Raw genomic sequence first — 21,942 nt, 5'->3', positions numbered from 1 at the left:
GAGAGAGACAGGCCTTGCAACAGTGAAAAACGAAATTGGCAGTATTTCACTGTCAGGACATATAAACCACATTACTATATGTCCTACCTTATCCATACACTGCACCCTGCCCTTGGGGCTACCTAGGGCCTACCTTAGGGGTGCCTTACATGTAAGAAAAGGGAAGGTTTAGGCCTGGCAAGTGTGTACACTTGCCAAGTCGAATTTACAGTGTAAAAATACACTTACAGACACTGCAGCGGCAGGACTGAGACATGATTACAGGGTTACTTGTGTGGGTGGCACAACCAGTAACATTTGATTTACAGGCCCTAGACACCTCTAGTGCACTTTACTAGGGACTTAACAGTAAAACAAATATGCCAATCATGGAGAACCAATTACGTACACATTTTAAACAGGAGCACTTGCACTTTAGCACTGGTTAGCAGTGGTAAAGTGCCCAGAGTAACAAAAACAGTAAAATCAGAGTCCAGCACACATCAACAACCTGGGGAACAGAGGCAAAAAGTTAAGGGAGACCACGCCAAGGATGAAAAGTCTAACACTTCCCTACTGCACCCAGCCCTTTCCATGTGACTGCATGTTCCCAGATCCTCTGCCTGTGTGTTACTTGGCCCTTTATCATTGTGATTTACGTGCCAGTTCCCATGCCATGTAAGACCCAATATTAGTATTTTCCCTCCCCTTTGTAAGTGTAGTTGTGCGTTCCCTATTTTAATTTACTCTCTCGCCTGGTGTATGTGCTACATTATCTGGTTGGCAGCATTTTTTCGGGCCTGGTAGGGGTGGGTCAACTTTCCCAGTATACTAGCTTCTGTATACCAGAGTTCATGTACTGCAGAGAGAGAGAGAACAAGAGAGTGAGAGGGAGAGAGTGTGTTAACCTGTTAGGTGCGGGCGTCGGCCACTGGCCGACGCCCACACACCCTCCCTGGTGCGGGTCACGACCAGTGGCCGACACCAGGAAGGGTATCAATAAATCCTCGGGTGCGTCGCACCCGAGGATTTATTATTTTTTTTAAAACCCCCCCCCGGGAGACACGGAAGCTTCCGTGTCTCCCCCCGCCCCCCCACCCGCCCCTTTGTGACGTCAGCGCGCCTCGCGGCGCGCTGACGTTGCAAAGGTGTTTTCCCCATCAAAGCAGGAAGCAGCCTTGCGGCCGCTTCCTGCTTTGGTGGGGAAAACGGCCTTTCTCACGTTCGGGAAGGCCTCGTAAGAAAGGGGAGTGTCTCCCCTTTCTTACGAGGCCTTCCTGAAAGTGTTTCCTGGCCCCCGATCGCAGCACAGCTGCGATCGGGGGCCAGGAAACACTTTCAGGAAGGCCTCGTAAGAAAGGGGAGACACTCCCCTTTCTTACGAGGCCTTCCTGAAAGTGTTTCCTGGCCACCCGGTCGCAGCTGTGCTGCGATCGGGGGCCAGGAAACACTTTCAGGTTTCCTGGCCCCCCGATCGCAGCACAGCTGCGATCGGGGGGCCAGGAAACACTTTGAAAAGGCCTCGTAAGAAAGGGGAGACTCTCCCCTTTCTTACGAGGCCTTCTCAAACTGTTTCTGGCCCCCGATCGCAGCTGTGCTGCGATCGGGGGCCAGAAACAGTTTGAGAAGGCCTCGTAAGAAAGGGGGAGAGTCTCCCCTTTCTTACGAGGCCTTCTCAAAGTGTTTCCTGGCCCCCGATCGCAGCACAGCTGCGATCGGGGGCCAGGAAACACCACTAGACGCCAGGGATTTCACTTTGGGGGGGCGGCCCCCTCGGAAAACGGGCCGCCCCCCCCCCGGGGGCATAATTAATAAAAAAAAAAAAAGTAGGTGCCCCCTGGGGGGGGGGGGGGGAGAGGGCGCGTTCACGCCCCCCCCCCCCCCCAGGGGATTGTTTTTTTTTTTTTTTTTAAATAATAAAAAAATAAAAAAAAATGACAGGGGGTCGCCCGTGGGCAGGGTGACCCCCTGTGGGGGTAATTTTTTTTTTAGATGTTGTAGGGTTTCCCTGGGGGCCATTTTGGCCCCCAAGGAAACCATACAACAACTAAAAAAAATAGATCTATATATAGATCTATATTTATATATCTATGTAGATAGATATATCTATGTACATGGATATATCTATAGATATATCTATGTACATAGATATATATATATATATATATAGAGGTAGATCTATATATACCAAAGAGATTTATAAAGTGTGCTACTCACCTGTGAGGGTCTCAAGGCGCTTGGGGGGGGGCGGGGGAAGGGAAAGGGGCTGGGAGGTTCACTGTTCGAAAAGCCAGGTTTTGAGGCCCTTCCTGAAAAGAAGTAGGTTTTGGGTCTTGCGAAGGTGGGTTGTGAGGGCGTTCCAGGTTTTGGGTGCAAGGTAGGAGAAGGATCTGCCCCCGGTGGTGGTGTGTTTGATGCGGGGGACAGAGGCGAGAGAGAGGTCAGCTGAGCGGACGTTTCGTGTGGGGGTGTGGAAGGTGACTCTCGTTGAGGTAGGCAGGGCCTGTGTTGTGGAGTGATTTGTGTGCGAGGATGAGGATCTTGAAGGTGATCCTTTTGTCAATGGGGAGCCAGTGGAGGGATTTGAGGTGTGGAGAGATGTGTTCGTGTCGGCGGAGGTCGAGGATGAGTCGTGCTGCTGAGTTCTAGATGCGTGTAGTTTGCGCTTGAGTTTTAGAGTGGTGCCGGCGTAGAGGGCGTTTCCGTAATCAAGCCTGCTGCTGATGTGTGCGTGAGTGACAGTTTTTCTGGTCTCTGTGGGGATCCATTTGAATGTTTTTCAGTATACGGAGTGTGTTGAAGCATGAGGAGGTGAGAGCGTTGATTTGTTGGGTCATCGAGAGGGAGGAGTCTAGGATGATGCTGAGGTTGCGTGCGTGGTTGGCGGGGGTGGGTGCAGGGCCTAGCGTGGTGGGCCACCATGAGGGGTCCCAGGTGTTTTTGTGTGGGCCAAAGAGGATTATTTCGGTTTTGCTTGAGTTGAGTTTCAGGTGATTGGCTGTCATATATATATCACTTTTGTCAATATGTGTGTGGTTTCCCTGGGGGGAAAAGGGTCCGACTTGTCTAGTGGCAGTTTTAGTGCCATAAAGAAGCGCAGAAGGTTTATATGCCTACTGCAAAGAGCAAATCTGTATTTTATGTAAATAGCTGAGTACATTAGCAAAGTCTATGGAGAGATGAAGGGCACTTTTGCTGGGTGGTAATGAGGGAATCCGAGGAGGAGGGAGTGGGAGCACCAATAATGATTGTTGGACTGGGCGCAGGAGGTGCTGAAGACTGTGACGAATGGTATGTGACAAGGTGTTTTTTGAGTGTCTTGAAAGTACGTGCTGATTGAGGGAAGAAGCGCAGGTAAGGTGGCCTCTACTGTTGCACGTATCTCACACACCATCGATTTTGTGACTGTCTACGTAGGCTAGTGTTTTAGAGCAACAGTTTAGCCAATAGCAGAGATGGCATCTTGATGGATGACTGCTGCCTACACTCGGGTTATAGAGGACCGCTCTGACATAGGATCAGAGACTGAGACATCAGATACTGAGACAGCATCTGAGGGATAGGACAATGGCGCAGACTCTGGGAGTGATTTTTCAGTCAGAGGAGTCCCATTCGATAACTCCTCTTCCAGTACATTATGAGGGAGGTGATGAGGACAGTCCTGCTGTCCCTTCGCAAGCTGTTTGTGCAACTGGGTAATAGTGGGTTAGGTCAACCCAGAGAGCAGGTGAATGCGGCGGCAAGCAGAGAGAGAGTGCTCTCTTGGGAGCTCCCCAATTTAGTTCAGCCCCAAATTCCACCACCCAAATCATATTGTGGAGACATCAAAATTATCCATGGCAAAACAAACTGGTTTTGTAAGGCAGGCACCTGTGTTTTTGGTCCTGGATTCGGCGGCCATATAGAGAAACACAATAAACCCAAACATTTCTGGAAACTAGACATTCGGGGGAGTCCACAGAGGTGTGACTTGTGTGGCTTCCCCAAAGTTTTCTTACCCAGAATACCCTGCAAAGCTGAAATGTTGAAAAAAAACTCAATTTTTCTCGCATTTCTGTCACACAAACTACAGGAATATGCTGGGATCCACAATATTCCTACCACCCAGTGACTCCTCACCTGTCCTGATAAAAACACTACCCCACTTGAGTGCCTACACCTAGTGTCTGTGTCAGGAATGGATCACCCCAGGGTCAACAGCTGCCTCACGTAAGGACCAACATTGACCGTTGTGTGATCTATTCCTGTCGCAGGCACCAGGCCTAACCACACAAGTGAGGTATCATTTTTATCGGGAGGCTTGGGGGAACGCTGGGTGGAAGGAAATTTGTGGCTCCTCTCAGATTCCAGAACTTTCTGTCACCGAAATGTGAGGAAAACTTGTTTTTTTAGCCACTTTTTGAGGTTTGCAAAGGATTCTGGGTAACAGAACCTGGTCCGAGCCCCGCAAGTCACCCCTCCTTGGATTCCCCTAGGTCTCTAGTTTTCAGAAATGCACAGGTTTGGTAGGTTTCCCTAGGTGCCGGCTGAGCTAGAGGCCAAAATCTACAGGTAGGCACTTTGCAAAAAACAGCTCTGTTTTCTGTGATGTGTCCACGTTGTGTTTTGGGGCATTTCCTGTCGCGGGCGCTAGGCCTACCCACACAAGTGAGGTATCATTTTTATCGGGAGACTTGGGGGGACGCTGGGTGGAAGGAAATTTGAGGCTCCTCTCAGATTCCAGAACTTTCTGTCACCGAAATGTGAGGAAAACTTGTTTTTTTAGCCACTTTTTGAGGTTTGCAAAGGATTCTGGGTAACAGAACCTGGTCCGAGCCCCGCAAGTCACCCCTCCTTGGATTCCCCTAGGTCTCTAGTTTTCAGAAATGCACAGGTTTGGTAGGTTTCCCTAGGTGCCGGCTGAGCTAGAGGCCAAAATCTACAGGTAGGCACTTTGCAAAAAACAGCTCTGTTTTCTGTGATGTGTCCACGTTGTGTTTTGGGGCATTTCCTGTCGCGGGCGCTAGGCCTACCCACACAAGTGAGGTATCATTTTTATCGGGAGACTTGGGGGGACGCTGGGTGGAAGGAAATTTGAGGCTCCTCTCAGATTCCAGAACTTTCTGTCACCGAAATGTGAGGAAAACTTGTTTTTTTAGCCACTTTTTGAGGTTTGCAAAGGATTCTGGGTAACAGAACCTGGTCAGAGCCCCGCGAGTCACCCCATCTTGGATTCCCCTAGGTCTCTAGTTTTCAAAAATGTACAGGTTTGGTAGGTTTCCCTAGGTGCCGGCTGAGCTAGAGGCCAAAATCTACAGGTAGGCACTTTGCAAAAAACAGCTCTGTTTTCTGTGATGTGTCCACGTTGTGTTTTGGGGCATTTCCTGTCGCGGGCGCTAGGCCTACCCACACAAGTGAGGTATCATTTTTATTGGGAGACTTGGGGGGACGCTGGGTGGAAGGAAATTTGAGGCTCCTCTCAGATTCCAGAACTTTCTGTCACCGAAATGTGAGGAAAACTTGTTTTTTTAGCCACTTTTTGAGGTTTGCAAAGGATTCTGGGTAACAGAACCTGGTCCGAGCCCCGCAAGTCACCCCTCCTTGGATTCCCCTAGGTCTCTAGTTTTCAGAAATGCACAGGTTTGGTAGGTTTCCCTAGGTGCCGGCTGAGCTAGAGGCCAAAATCTACAGGTAGGCACTTTGCAAAAAACAGCTCTGTTTTCTGTGATGTGTCCACGTTGTGTTTTGGGGCATTTCCTGTCGCGGGCGCTAGGCCTACCCACACAAGTGAGGTATCATTTTTATCGGGAGACTTGGGGGGACGCTGGGTGGAAGGAAATTTGAGGCTCCTCTCAGATTCCAGAACTTTCTGTCACCGAAGTGTGAGGAAAACTTGTTTTTTTAGCCACTTTTTGAGGTTTGCAAAGGATTCTGGGTAACAGAACCTGGTCCGAGCCCCGCGAGTCACCCCATCTTGGATTCCCCTAGGTCTCTAGTTTTCAGAAATGTACAGGTTTGGTAGGTTTCCCTAGGTGCCGGCTGAGCTAGAGGCCAAAATCTACAGGTAGGCACTTTGCAAAAAACAGCTCTGTTTTCTGTGATGTGTCCACGTTGTGTTTTGGGGCATTTCGTGTCGCGGGCGCTAGGCCTACCCACACAAGTGAGGTATCATTTTTTTCGGGAGACTTGGGGGAACATAGAATAGCAAAACAAGTGTTATTGCCCCTTATCTTTCTCTACATTTTTTCCTTCCAAATATAAGAGAGTGTGTAAAAAAGACGTCTATTTGAGAAATGCCCTGCAATTCACATGCTAGTATGGGCACCTCGGAATTCAAAGATGTGCAAATAACCACTGCTCCTCAAAACCTTATCTTGATCCCATTTTGGAAATGCAAAAGTTTTCTTGATACCTCTTTTTCACTCCTCATATTTCAGCAAATGAATTGCTGTATACCCAGTATAGAATGAAAACCAACTGCAGGGTGCACCTCATTTATTGGCTCTGGGTACCTAGGGTTCTTGATGAACCTATAAGCCCTTTATATCCCCGCAACCAGAAGAGTCCAGCAGACAAAACGGTATATTGCTTTCAGAAATCTGACATCGCAGGAAAAAGTTACAGAGTAAAACATAAAGAAAAATGGCTGTTGTTTTCAGCTCAATTTCAATATTTTTTTATTTCAGCTGTTATTTTCTGTAGGAAAACCTTGTAGGATCTACACAAATGACCCCTTGCTGAATTCAGAATTTTGTCTAGTTTTCAGAAATGTTTAGCTTTCCGGGATCCAGCATTGGTTTCACACCCATTCCTGTCACTAACTGGAAGGAGGTTGAAAGCACCAAAAATAGTAAAAATGGGGTATGTCCCAGTAAAATGCCAAATTTGTGTTGGAAAATGTGGTTTTCTGATTCAAGTCTGCCCATTCCTGAAAGGTGGGGAGATAGTGATTTCAGCACCAGAAACCCTTTGTTGATGGCATTTTCAGGGAAAAAACCACAAGCCTTCTTCGGCGGCCCTTTTTTCCCATTTTTTTGGAAAAAACTAAATTTTCACTGTATTTTGGCTATTTTCTTGGTCTCCTCCAGGGTAAACCACAAACTCTGGGTACCATTAGAATCCCTAGGATGTTGGAAAAAAAGGACGCAAATTTGGCGTGGTTAGCTTATGTGGACAAAAAGTTATGAAGCCCTAAGCGCGAACTACCCCAAATAGCCAAAAAAGGGCTCAGCACTGGGGGGGAAAAGGCCCAGCAGCTAAGGGGTTAAATGGAGTGAGAGAAAGAAAGTGCATGTGTGAGAGAAAGAGAGAGAGGAGATTTTAACGTTACACGTGAAGGTATTCAACAGTTACAAAATCGGCTTTTCCTAGCTCTATAAAGGTTGTTTAACACCACAACAACTCTTCCATCTTCAAAAAATTGGCTAAGTTAAATAATGTTAGTCTTGTCTTGAATTCCACAATACACTACCTTTCAAAAGGTGACTGGGAAATATCTCTCATGAACATTTTTGTGTTTAGGTAAAGCTCAGCAGTGATAATAAACTTTTCAAATTTTGAATGTAAGAATTTGGAATTCATATTTTGCACATTACTTATATGTGATCCCCACAACTTCCATAATTTTCTGACACACATTTTACTGTAAAGAGTTAAATGCAAAGGGTTGACTGGCTTAAAAGTTCATTTAGACCCGCCTGCATAATGTTGTTTAAATATATTAGTTACAACGATCATTTATGATCTCACCCTACCAGGGAAGTAGTCAGAAAATTAAAATACACCTGGAACCACATTTCTATTGACGTACAGTGAGCATGCTGCAATCTCCCTAGAAAGGTTTGTGGCAGAGGATGTGTCCCCAAAAACATTTTCTAACCATACAGGGAAAAATGGTCCTTGCAGTTTATGCACATTTTCTTTAACAATCAATGCATAAGCTAAACGTTCTAAACTCAGTTCTGAAGGGGCTATCACGTCATTGGTTCCCTCTCTCCTCCTCTGCCCTTCTCAACATTTCTCCATTTGCTCCTTTGGCTGGTCTCTGCCGCAAACCCCTTACTTTGTTGTTTATGAGGATCTGCTTCAGGTAGAACAAGTCAATGAAGAAGAGATCTAAGACATTTCCTCTGCTATAAATTAACCCTTGTTTATGGCATTATTATTGTCTGTGAATTACCAAGAACCACTCTCATGTGAATGAGTGATTGCTAAGCAGAGGGTCAACTACGATCAATCAAACAGATTTGGACATAGGATCTGATGGACTGACTGAGATGAACCATGATCTGTTTAAGTTATCTGTTTACCAAAGATGCCCAATGGATTTCCCAATCCAAATTGTTTTTGTGAGTCTTTTTTTTAATCACACTCCCCTCTCTTTTCAAACTGTTGTTCTTGGGAGGTTTTGTTGTCATTTGGTAGACATTCTTCTTTTTGTCTCAAATTCCCCTGCATTGTCCACCATTAAAGATCAGGCTCATTTACACCATTTGCCCTGGAAGGCTTTAGCAGTATACTTCCTTTTCATTCAAAAGTTCCTTCGTCTTCTTCCTCCCTTGTCATAACTGTGTGTCTTTTCGATTTTCCATATTTTTCCAAAAAGCCTTTATTCCAGTCTCACATCACTGCGGAGGCCTTAGGGCTCATGCCAGTAGCCAAATAAGGGAAACTCGTTACTCTATCATACATGCTTCCCATCCTCCTCTAAAGTCATCGTTGCTGTCCCAATCCACTCACCTTATCCGACTCTCAAGCAGGCTTTTGTTGCTATGCATTTACAAAAATATATTTTAATGTAATTTTCTCAAAACCTATCCTTGCACCATTATGAATCCCTCCCATTCCAGTGCCATCGGTGCGACCAGGATAATATTTTGAATACTTTTTCATGCAAACCTTAATTCCTACGCCAAATGAGCAGGCATGCGCTGCATGAGTAATCTAGAGGTCTCAACTTTGTGAAGGAATCCTAAATCCCATAAACCGAGGTGGTGCATTCAAAGGCCATTCAGCCAGTGCTGAGCATGAAAACAGTTTTACTGACTCGTTTTTGCTAAAATGCGCAGCTAATGTTAAAGGATATTTTAAAACTACTTATTTTCTTGCACAATAATGTAAGCATATTCAGTGCAAAGTTATTTTAGTATTTTCATTTCATCACACATAAAGGAAAATGATTTCACATTTTAGAGCACAAGCCCCATTTCAAAATTTCTCGGCACCTATTTCTTGTATTATTTTTGGACAGCTAAAAAATAGGGATGCTTTCAAAAAACCATATCCATTCTCTTCCAGGGTAAAGTAAGCAATTTGCATTTGTACAGCTAAGATGCTCTCAATGTATGGAAGCCATCTCATTTGTCTAGGTACATGTTTTTCCATTTGTAAAAGATTATCATTTTGAATATTTCAAACGGGAACATTGCAGAGGTACGAGAAAGAGAAGTAAATAGGAAATAACAATGACCATAATTTTGATAGTTGGACAGCAGGATTTCCAAAACCAATGAGTATAAATACTGTAAACAATGAAATGCTTATCTTTATTACATCGGAAAACCTGTTTGCTAGGTAAAACACTAAGGGCAAGCTTTACAAGGCACTATCGCCACCAAAGGGTCACTTTTAGTGATGCTCCTCTGTCGCTATGCACTGTGCAGTATTTACAAAGTGGCATTAAGCCACTTTTTGTCACTTACACCACCTTGAAAATACGCCTTGTCACATGCAGCACTTTGCGTGCAATGGGTGTTGCTGTGGGCGTGCCACAGCAACATCCATTGCATTTTGACGCTGCCCCTGATTTACGTGTTTCCGAAAACCTGAGGCAACACCAAAAGTTAACGCCACCCGAGGGTTGGCGTTGGCATGGCGCAACAAGGAGAAATGCTTTCATTTCTCCTCGTTCTTTGCACTTTCCATGTGTGCTGCATTCCACAGCACACATAGAAAGAGCAAAAGACCATTGAAGACTGTTTTTGTGCAGGAAGGTGTCCCTTCATGCACAAAAACAATCTCCCCTGCAGCACAGCCGTCTTTGCATCATGGCACAAAGTTGGCTGCATTGTCGCTTGGCAGCAAATTTGGCACTGGCACGGGGGTAGCACAGGGGGCAACACAGGGGTGCGCTGTATCTTACTAAATACAGCACATCCCGGCATTTTGAAAATTATGCAGCACTGACAATTTGGCGCAGCATCGCACTCCGTCATTTTCTCTTAAATCTGGGCCTAATTTTCTTTGTTTTTCTTCACTTTTTTTTAAAGAGTGTATTTCACTGTAATGCAGTAGAGCTGGCAATAATAAGTGCCAATGGCATAATGGCTGTCACATTTTGTACTGCCTGGAATCAACCAATCATAACGATCATTTAATTGCAAAGCATGTTATATGCAAATTATATTGTTTATACTATAGTTTTAATAATACATTGCATTATTATAATATTTTTAAATAACATAATTATTTATGGGGTGTTATTTTAAAACTGTCCCCAATATTTTCTGTGGGATTGTTTTGGAGTAAGTTTTACAGGCATGTGCAGGGCTAGACTTACTCGAAGAATCCAAGGCTTAGCTGGAGTGCATCTGCAACTATCTTATTAACCTTTTTGGTTGCAGTAACTTTAGAAGTGTGATTAGGGAATAGGAATTGGATTACTCTTGCATGGGTGAGTGTTTCTTTTTTCGCAGGTGCCTGTTACGCTGCGGGTCGGTTTTCAACCCATGGCGTTACATTCTCAGCCTGTGGTGGGGACCACAGTCCGTTTCTTGGCCCGTTGGGGATGCCTGCAGCGTCTCTCCTTTTTATGGTGGTGAGGTCGGGCAGTCCAGAGATGGGCCGCAGATCTCTCCGAGGGTACTTCACGTCCTGCTCCTGCATCACTCGTATTCCCTGCGATACACACATAGGGGGTCATTCTGACCCTGGCGGTAATTACCGCCATGGCGGAGGTTGGCGGTAGCACCGCCAACAGGCTGGCGGTACACCGCCGGGCATTCTGACCGCGGCGGTACAGCCGCGGCCAATGGCATGGGCACTGCAGGGGCCCCCGTAAGAGGGACCCACAAAGAATTTCAGTGTCTGCTTTGCAGACACTGAAATTCGCGACGGGTGCAACTGCACCCGTCGCACCTTCCCAGTCCGCCGGCTCCATTCTGAGCCGGCTTCCTCGTGGGAAGGGTGTTTCCCGCTGGGCTGGCGGGCGGACTTTCGGCGGTCGCCCGCCAGCCCAGTGGGAAAGCCAGAATGACCGCCGCGGTCTTTTGACCGCGGAGCGGTCTTTCGGCGGGAACCGCTTGGCGGGCGGCGACCGCCGTCCGCCGCAGTCAGAATCACCCCCATAATTGCTTACCTGTTCTTGGGGTCTTGGGCTGTTCTTTCCCCTGGACTTTGGGGCCATATTTCTTCTTTCCCAGAATGCTATTTTTTCCTAGCATGCACTGTTTGCTTTTTCTTTTTCCCTTTTCAAGATGGAGTTTTGTCTAGTCTTTCCTATGGCACTTTCCCAATCCAATATGGCATTTTATCTTTTTCCTGCTTGTCACTTCTTATCCATCGGTATATAAGGAGCTTGGGTTCTTCTCTTCTTTGTATTGCAACACTTCCTGCTGGTGGTGGTCCTCTCTCCTGCTTGTTGATCCTGTGGATTTGCTGCTGCTTCTTTTCCCTGCAGCTTCCTGTTGTTCCAGTCCTTGGACTCGTGGTTTTCTGCTGCTCTTTCTCCTGCTCCGTGGAGTTCCTGCCTAGAGGTTTTTTCCCCTTGTGGTTTTTCCTCTGGGACTCCTTCTGAACGGCAAGGACTGTTTTGGCACCCACCTTTCAGCAGAACTGTGGCTACCGCAAGGGGTTGCCTATATCTTGGCCAGACCAGAACTTGTAAGATCCGAAGTCGTACCTCACTTTCATCTGACAAAGGCTGTAAGAGAGGGGCAGAATGTGACAGTGCCTCCCCAAACCTCTTTCTATCCCTTCAAAAACCCTTCCCATTTTGGATTAAGCATTCTTCATTTTCCAGACACTCTGTGACCCTTCCACATTTAATAATAGAGCTAGATCTACATGTGCAAAGATCACTGCACTCATTGTGGAGATCCCCACAAAGGAAAGGGGGGAAGGCGGAGATTTCCACATGTAGGTTTGTGAATTACATTTGTAGTAAGTAAATAGCTCTGATATATGATACTACTTTATGTACTACATAATGGAGTTTGTTAATCGGGCCCTATTAGTTTCAGTATTGCCACCATGAATACACTGGCAAACAATGTTAAGCTCCTTCTGAAATGTTCAATAGCAAAAGGGCCCCTCAAGTTAGAAACAACCTCATAATTTCTAGATTTATGTCTATGGTAAGAGTGGAGTGCATTTCTACTCTTTGAAAGTATATGGTCCAATACCCGGTAAGAATTTAATGCAGAGAAAAAGAGTAAAGGCACTTGTTTTGTTTGGTTACATATATAATATCAGATGGGCAAATCATTATTCAAGAATGTAATGAAAAAGGTTTCTCCAAGTAGTGCACATATTATATTAATATCATGGTCTTGAGGTAAGAAGTTAAGTTTCATCAACATGTGTTTCACCCTATAGAATACGTCTTATTCTAAGTATGTGCAGCTGACTCATATTGCGTATCTAAAATGAGAATAATAAAAATACAACAAGCCTTAAGAAAACCATGGGCTAACCAGCCACATAGATTGGACCTCTCACTAAAATCTGTTGTCCAGGACTTCAAATTCCTAGCTCAGGAATTCTTTGCATAGACTAATCAAACCTCTTGAGTGCAGGAAGGGTTTCTAACTTTGCGTGCTTTGTTCAGGTATTTACATCCCATCTATGTGACAATTTATCACAATCTGGTAAGGAAAAGACAAAGTATATGTATCTACAAAATGATGTGGAGCAAATTGTTTACATGACTGTACGCGTACAATTTTTTAATGGAAAATAATTTTCGAAGAATTAACTCATACTCTACCTGGCATCTACCATTTGCACAGATATCTATTCCATGCTGCCCACAAGAAGTTCCATCCATCACTTTTTCTGCCAGAAGGACGTGTTGATCTTTTCCAGCAACAGAACAAAATAACGTGCAAGGCTTTTCTGGAGTAAACAGTGAAGAAGAAGGAGAGGGGGATAAAAATGCATCATAAGAACATATTGAGAAAGACTGATGCAAGATAATGTATTAATATTATTTGGAGAAGCACAGTAAATGAATGTAAGTGTGATTACAAGAAACTACCTCCTGTCTGGTTACTTGCACTTGCTACATATCAATACAAAAATGGATGACTATTAGTCACACAATAATGACATTTTTTTAAAAGAGAACAGGCAGTATCACATAAAATAAGCATGGACTGTGACAATATAAGACAATTCTATCACAAGTTTTGGGGATCTCTGATGTCTTAAACAGTTATAAGCTGCAACACCAGGGGTTTGCTTCCTTAAAAGGTGATAAATCAACATTTAGAACTCTAAATGCAAGGGTATTAGTTGCTTTTGTCTGGAAATGTAATAGTGTTTGTTGAAACAGCAGACTAGAACAAAATAACATACCACAAACCAAAATAACAAAAACAAACGTAAATAGGCCATAACACACAAAAAAGAGACAGAGATTAACCAAATAACGAAAGTACAGGAAAACAAATATACAATCTAAGATTGTAGCACAAAAATAAAGTAATACCAAAAACAATTTGACCCATCACAGTGTGTGATGGAGGGGTGGATAGAAATGTAGAAACACAGTTCAGGCACTAAGGAAAATGCCTTTTCTGCCACTGCTTATTGTTGAGGCAAGTAATTAAATCTCACTTATCGCAATGTGCAGCTAATTACCCCACGTATCACACCACCCATGACATGATCTATGACAGAACTGATAATATGACTGTAGCATCTGAAATGACATCACTGATGACAAGATTGTGCATGGCGGGGTAAGTTATAGATAGTTGCCTTGGGGCACAAGGTATAGTTACCTGAGGTAAATAAAACTGGTGAATTTCAGTGGTTTGTTTGTCTCAAACAGTATGTTTTAACTGACATTTTCACTTAACTATAATGTCTCTTTACCTTTGTTTTCCAGTGAATATATGTACATACATATATATTAATATATATATATATATATATATATACACACTAAGAGAAACAAGGGTGAATGTGTTTTAAAAAAATGTAAAGATATTATTAATCGACTGAACCGTAATGTCATCTTAACCTTTGGTATTTTCAGTGAGATACATATATATATGTATATATATATATATATATATGTGTATATATATATATATATATATATATATATATATATATATATATATATATATATCTCCAGCAATGCGGCCACACACCGTGACACGCTCAACAGTTGGTGCGCTTTGCGAGAGCTGGCCGTGCTCTCGATTAATTTAGAAACCAAAGTATAGTAGCAGCGCACTCCGTTAAGGTGGAATTCCTCAGTCCATTTATTTGTTTTAGTGCAACAAAGTAACCAACGCGTTTCGACTATTCAGTCTTCTTCATGGTTACCTGGTTACAAAAGTCCTTTCTTTTTGTCAGTATTTATACTTTCAAACTCCAATGTCTTTTACACTGCATTGTGGAGGTTGTAGTTCACAACTGATAAATCAGTGTTTTTCATATCAAATTACAGTGACACCATAAATCAAAATGCATTGGAAAATGTGTACAAACTAAATTCAATTAAATTCACACTTACAAAAATGCCAACAGAAAAGAAGGACCAATCAAAAAGCATATATATGATACTAAATATTTAATCTTAGTTCACTTAAAAATGGTAAGCAGTTTTTTAAGTCATTAATTTAATTTTTCATTATTCATTAACTTCTATTTCCATTATGATATGTTCAATTGTATAATAAATTCATTTTACTATTCAAAACACACGCTTGTGATTATTTGAAGAAACAAGCTCATCAGTTTTCTGCTATGTTAATCATAGTTCTCGAGTGTAGGTGCAGAGCCACACGAGTGACACCTCAAATGTCTGTTTCTAGCAACTGTTTTAAGCATAGGATAGGCACAGCAAAATATATATATATATATATATATATATATATATATATATATATATATATATATCCAACACCACAACCAAAATAAATAGATGCACACTCAGGACATTCAGAAAAGCTGGCATACCAGCGTGGCAAGTTTATTCAGTACGCGTTCCGGCTGTCCTACACAGCCTTGATCACGTGCATCTGCCGCCCAATCATGGTAGCATAAATGCACAGTATTCATGCACATAGAAATAGGACAACGTATATCTCACCAACAAATACAGAAAATCCCCCCAAAAAATGCAATTGCCGGAGTACATTAATATACCAGCAACCTTCTGGAGAAAACAAGTATAAATGACCATAAACACACAGTGCGCCTTAGTTTAGGCATTTCGATCCATTCATCGTGTTGTTCCACTCATCCCCCCTAACCCCTCATCGGAAAACCATAGAAATTCAGCACTTATAGTTAGAGTTCTTTCAAGTACTATAACTTGCGCCCTAAGGTAACTATCACTCGCTCCCTTGACATGCACAGTTTTCTTATTATTAATGTTATTGCTAATGTTACAGTGATATCAAAGATGCCATACAAGATCTCATCAATGACACAACATGTGGAGTAATTAGCTGTGCATGTCGAAGGCACGAGTTATATTTACCTTAGGGTGCAATCAATCAATCAATCAATAATTTATAAAGCGCGCTATGTACCCGTTAGGGTTTCGAGGCGCTGGGGGGGGGGGTGCTGCTATCGTTCGAAGAGCCATGTCTTGAGGAGTCTCCTGAAGGTGAGGAGGTCCTGGGTCTGGCGTAGTGAGGTCGGGAGTGAGTTCCAGGTTTTGGCGGCGAGGTAGGAGAAGGATCTGCCGCCAGAGGTCTTGCGCTGGATTCGGGGGACGATGGCGAGGGCAAGGTTGGCAGAGCGTAGTTGTCGTGAGGGAATGTAGAAGTTGAGTTTGGTGTTCAGGTAGGCGGGTCCGGTGTCATGTAGAGCCTTGTGTGCGTGGGTGAGGAGTTTAAAGGTGATCCTCTTGTCAACGGGGAGCCAGTGGAGGTCCTTCAGGTGCGGGGAGATGTGACATCGGCGGGGTATGTCGAGGATCAGGCGGGCGGATGCGTTCTGGATGCGTTGGAGTCGTTTGATGTCTTTTGTTGGGATGCCTGTGTAGAGTGAGTTGCCGTAGTCGAGTCTGCTACTGATGAGGGCTTGGGTCACTGTCTTTCTGGTTCCTGTTGGAATCCACTTGAAGATCCTGCGGAGCAATCGGAGGGTGTTAAAGCAGGAGGATGAGACTGCGTTGACCTGTTTGGACATGGTGAGGGTGGAGTCGAGGATGAAGCCGAGATTTCGTGCGTGGCTGGCTGGGGTGGGTGGGGGGCCCAGGGCGGTGGGCCACCACGAGTCGTTCCAGGCTGAGGGGGTGCGCCCGAGGATGAGGACTTCCGTCTTGTCGGAGTTGAGTTTCAGGCGGCTGTTGTTCATCCACTCGGTGATGGATTTCAGTCCCTTGTGGAGGTTGGCTTTGGCGGTGAGAGGATCTTTGGTCAGGGAGAGGACGAGTTGTGTGTCGTCGGCGTAGGTGAGGATGCTGAGGTTGTGCTGGCGGGCCAGTTGTGCGAGGGGGGCCATGTAGACGTTGAACAGCGTTGGGCTAAGAGATGAGCCTTGGGGTACGCCGCAGATGAGGTTGGTGGCATTGGAGCGGAAAGGTGAGAGTCGGACCCTCTGGGTTCTGTCGGAGAGAAAGGAGGAGATCCATTTGAGGGCCTTTTCTTGGATGCCGGCTTCGTGTAAGCGGGTTAGTAGGGTGCGGTGGCAGACTGTATCGAAGGCGGCTGATAGGTCTAGGAGGATCAGGGCTGAGGTTTCGCCGTTGTCCATTTTTAGTCTGATGTCATCTGTGGCAGCGAGGAGTGCAGTCTCTGTGCTGTGGTTTCGTCTGAAGCCAGATTGGGAGGGGTCAAGGATGGAGTTGTCTTCTAGGTAGTTGGCGAGCTGTGCGTTGACGATCTTCTCGATGACTTTCGCTGGGAAAGGGAGGAGGGAGATCGGTCGGAAGTTTTTGAGATCGTTGAGGTCAGCCTTAGGTTTCTTGAGGAGGGGTTGGATTTCTGCGTGCTTCCAGCTGTCCGGGAAGGTAGCGGTGTTGAAGGAAAGGTTGATGATCTTTCGGAGTGCGGGGGCGATGGTGGCGTCGGCTTTGTTGAACACGTGATGTGGGCAGGGGTCAGAGGGAGATCCTGAATGGATGGAGTTCATGGTCTTTAGGGTTTCGGCGTCGTCTACTTGGGTCCAGGTGGTGATGTGGTCGGCGTGGGAGGAGTTGTTGGGGGTGGGGTCTGGCGGAGGTGAGTTGTTGAAGCTGACGTGGATGGCTGCAATTTTCTGGTAGAAGAAGGTGGAGAGATCGTTGCAGAGTTTCTGGGATGGAGGGATGTCGTTGACAATGGCGTTAGGGTTGGCGAGTTCCTTCACGATGCCGAAGAGTTCCTTGCAGTCGTGAGCGTTGTTGTTGAGGCGTTCTGTGAAGTGGGAGCGCTTCGCGAGTCGGATCCGTGCAGGTTATAGTTACTTGAAAGAACTCTAACTATAACAGCTGAATTTCTATTCACTATAACGTCCCTGTAACCTTTATTTTTTTCACTGAATTTCTATGGTATTTAACGTAAAGTAATTTTAATTACTATATGTTATTCGAACCCCCTGCCTCGCATGACCTTTGGCCATGTGCAGCTGCAGGTGGTTGCAAGGCCTGGCCTTGCAGCCAAGCTCTTATAACCACCCAACCCCACCCCACACATGGCCCTTGACTGTGTGCAGCGCAGGTTGGCCACATGGCCTGTCTCTGTCAGTGGATGTGTGAGTGGTTGTGTGAGGGGATGAAGCCCTTGGCTGAAGCAACTCTGTCAGGAAGTTAGTCCTGACTGCCATCAAAAACAGCTCAAGGCCCACGACCTGGGCTACTCTTCGCACCACCATGGAATAGGAAACTCCCTCCTCCATAGCCATAGGGGGAGAAAACATGATGTGTCAGGGGCAGTATCTAGACCACTGGTTTCACCCATGACCATACCTCAGTCCATGGGATTTTCGGGCTGGTATTCTAGAGGGTCCAGCAACCCCCTCTCATTCCTCACGTACCCCAACCCATATGACTAAGGGTCAGAATTCAACAAAAGGGGCAAGGCCCCTGTCGAAGTCAGAATTGTCGATGCGTGAGGCCAATCTGGCTCCGTGTCAGAGTTGGCATTGAGGATGGGGTCCAGTAGCGTCAGTAGCATCAACATTGGAACCAACATTGGGGGAGGTCACGGTTTTACAACTGACGTCAGTTTGGATCCAGGAACGGATATATGGGTGACACCTGGAACCAAGGTTGAAGCCACCTGTGTGGAAGCTGGGGGGGCCCCTCCTCACCCCGCGGGGCCCAAGGGCACTCCAGCGGGTCAGACTACCAAAAATGAGGCACATGGCCTCATAAAGCTCTCTAAGTTGGGCAGGGGTCACTCTGAGTCCTGTAAACTCAGGTAGGCACGGAGCCGACCCAGACTTAGGCTCCATGGATGGAGGTCTAGAGCGACAATGCTCCTTTTCCCTCATCTCTTCTGCTGATGGATGGGATGAAGTTGAAGAATGTTTGATCTTCTTTGACTTCTTCTTGTGCCTCGACTCACCTGAACATCTGAGGACTTGGAGTGAGAGGATAATGATGGGGGGGGGGGCTCCGTGACCGATCCCAGGACCTTCCTCTCATCTGAGAGTGGGACCTACGCAAAGCCAAGTGCCAGGCCACAAGGAGCTTTAGGGACTGCTCCCTCCAAGCTTTTAGATTCATAGCCCGGCACTCAGAGCATGACTTTGGGTCATGGTCTCACTCCAGACACCACCTTAATCGTGAATAGTGTAAAGGCTTCAAGAAGAGTGCATACTGTAGCGTAGCAGTCAAACCTGGTAAACCCGCAAAATTTGAATAATCAGCAGCAGGCTCTCCAGCTGCTTTGGATCCCCTAATTTATATCAAGAACCCCCTCAGATGTGCTCAATCGTCCTAGTATTCTAAAACTCTTAAAAGCACTTCCTGACCTTAATCATGTGTCCTCAGAAGATATCGCCACTATAAAGTTCATTCAATCAAGAGGGAGTCTGCATACGGACCGAACGCTGGTCAATTTTCAACCCTGGACCTCCCTAAACAAATCTTGGAAAGGAGAGAGTACGTGAAAGCCTGGGGCATCGAGGTGATCACATATCAAGGAGATAGCTATTCAATACCATTATTAGAGGAGCATAAGTTCAACAAGGAAACAGAAGCGCCCTGGTCTGTTCTATGAGGGGCAAGCAGAACATCCAATTCCAGTGAAGCCAATGAAGGAAAAAATAATGAAACACCTGTAGTTCAGTCCCCCTTGAGAGTTCAAATATGGAGGAGGGGCAATGAAAGATACTAACAAGATGTGACCGCCCTGGCCAGCTGGAGTTGGCTGCTCTCGGTGTTAACTTCAGGAATGGTCCGTAAGAGTTGAACAACAGCTACCATCCCCACAAAGAGAATTTAGCACCTGCTTGTGGAATATAGGAGGTCTGCAGGCAAAATTGGAAGATCCAGTAGTAATCCAACTTTTAGGTTAAGTTGATATTATAATAATGATACAGGAATCCTGGGCTCAAGCGTCTATACCCCTAATTGATATAAAGAATTTAACAAGCCAGCAGAGAAAACCAGCATGTTTGGAAGGGCAAATGGTGGCCTAGTGACCTATATTAGTACCAATATTCTGGCCAAGGCATCAGAATTAAATGTGGAAGATCTGCTGTTTCTGCTGGTCCGATTAGATGGCTGGGCAAAAAACATGTGAACCACTGATATTAACACTTTCATTAATCCAAAAAAGAAATCTGGAGAAGCTTATAAACTGATATAACACCTGCTTCATATAAAAAGCTCAATATATCTGGCATATTGGTTAATTTCAGGTGAATTCAACCTCAATGTATTCCACAGCCCAAGCGAGGAATACATACAAAGAGTAGTAGCAGTGCCAAGCCAAAACATCCCATTGCACATAAAGAAAGATAAGATTGTAGAAAATGAAATAAAGACCTGCAAATTAGCTGGCATATTTACTCTAAATGGACAGAACTCAGCTGATATTCATCCTGCGTGGACAAGAACAGCTGTCAAGGTGGTTTAATATCTAGATTACACAATGGCTAACCTCTCACTGTACAAGCATGCGAACGACTTCAGAATCCTGGACCCTGTGGAAAACGACAATAACCCCCAAATAATTAGGATATGGTCTACAATCTGAAGGCCGGAGAAGGTTGCATGTCTTAAGGGAAGACTGGCACAGAAAATCTTAACCTCCCACAATGGTCATCCAATTCTATCAAAATCCAAGGAGAAGAGGAAGTGACCAGTCTGGAGTCCATGCTCACTGGAACTATAAACTTGACAATTGTTTGGGAGGCCTTCGCTAAGGAACTTACAAGCCATGGTTCCTCGAAAAACACAAACAAGGGAGTCCATCTGGGTTATTGTAATGCCATGCGCATTGTGCATTAGGAAAGCGGCTGTGTGTAGGCAACTGCGCAACTCCCTGGAGGATGGAAAATTATTAAGTACCCTCTGGGAGCAAAGGAAGCTCTTAAAAAAGGAACTATGGACTTTTAAACTTTTAAAAATCTCCAGCAAGAAGAACAATGGCCCAAACTGTACTGCAATGTTTTTGGAATCCGGTTAATTTAATTGAAAAAGGCCCAAACGCTGCCCACAATACAAACATAAGCAAGGAAGCTTGGGTTGACTACTTTAAATCACATTTCAAGGAAAGTTCCACTGGAGAAGTTATGCCAGTTCAGTTGGGAAAGGATATACAGGAATCTGAAGATTTCAATTCTATGGTATTTACAGAGTCAGAGATAATGAAGATTATTGGGAAGTCACAATCGGGCTGTGCACGTGGCCCTAATGGATTACCACAAGCACTGTTTAAACAGTCAACAAAAAGATGGGTGGACTTTCTGGCTGCAATGTTTAACTACGTTTTGCCCACTGGAATTGTGCCGGCTAGTTGGAAGGGTTCAATAATTCACCATATTTAGGGGGGGTGGCCAAGATGGCGACCGGAGCGGCAGCATAATCTGCAGCTCCACTCCCGGCCGAATAAAATCTCCTGCCAGACGATGATCCCCGGTCCTTTCTGGGTGATCGCCTGTCTACTCACTGACCCAGATCCTCCGGCTGCGCTTTGATCTTGGCCAGACAGATATGGGACTGGAGAGGAGGCGTGAAGGAGCAAGGTCCGACTAAAGAGTGGAAGAGGTGGGGCCTGCGGCGCGGACGAGCGCTACTATCTGCGGGAGTGCCTGACACCGCTGCGGAGGTGCGGGTGGGGTCCAGCTGACTCGCGCTGTTATGTCGAGGCGGAGTGGGGCTGTGCTCCATGCCCTGACACACCTGGGGCTGCGCGGGGTTGCGTGCTGCCACACACGAACGTCAGACATTGGAGGCGGCCTATCGGCGGCGCATGTCAGGCCGTTCCACTCGTGGGCATGTGGCTCCATATCCCCGTGCCGCTTGGCCCAGGAGTGAGACGCGGCATTCTTCAGAATTAAGGTCAAGCATGGTTAACTCCCTTCATACGGAGTGCAATGGAAAAAGCATCTGGCAACACCCGTGCAACCCCATAATTGCAGACGTGGAACACTATGTCTAATAAACAGATTTTAAAAACAAAATCATCACCATATTTATAAGGGAGGGAAGGCTGCCTCTCCAAGTAACTATGGATTAATTGCCCTTTTAGGTGTGAACCTCAAATACTTTTCAATATGCTTACTGCAGCATTTAGAGTCTTTGGCCGTAGATAATGGCAGACTTCCAATAAACCAACCCAGCTTTATTAAGAACCAAGGTACCTT

The 21,942-nt window shown here is 45.4% G+C and overlaps 1 protein-coding gene across 2 annotated transcripts in view; it reads right to left on the bottom strand.

The window, feature by feature from the left end:
* ADAMTS19 (ADAM metallopeptidase with thrombospondin type 1 motif 19) overlaps positions 1 to 21,942 on the bottom strand; it is a 1,141,020-nt gene that overhangs the window by 373,514 nt on the left and 745,564 nt on the right. For both annotated transcript variants that reach the window (XM_069227292.1, XM_069227293.1), the window contains one exon: positions 12,944 to 13,071. In XM_069227292.1, coding sequence (XP_069083393.1) covers positions 12,944 to 13,071 — 128 coding nt within the window. The remainder of the gene's footprint in view (positions 1 to 12,943; positions 13,072 to 21,942) is intronic.

Source organism: Pleurodeles waltl, chromosome 1_1, assembly GCF_031143425.1.
Source record: "Pleurodeles waltl isolate 20211129_DDA chromosome 1_1, aPleWal1.hap1.20221129, whole genome shotgun sequence".
Classification (NCBI taxonomy): Eukaryota; Metazoa; Chordata; class Amphibia; order Caudata; family Salamandridae; genus Pleurodeles; species Pleurodeles waltl.
This window is presented reverse-complemented; position numbering and strand designations above follow the sequence as displayed.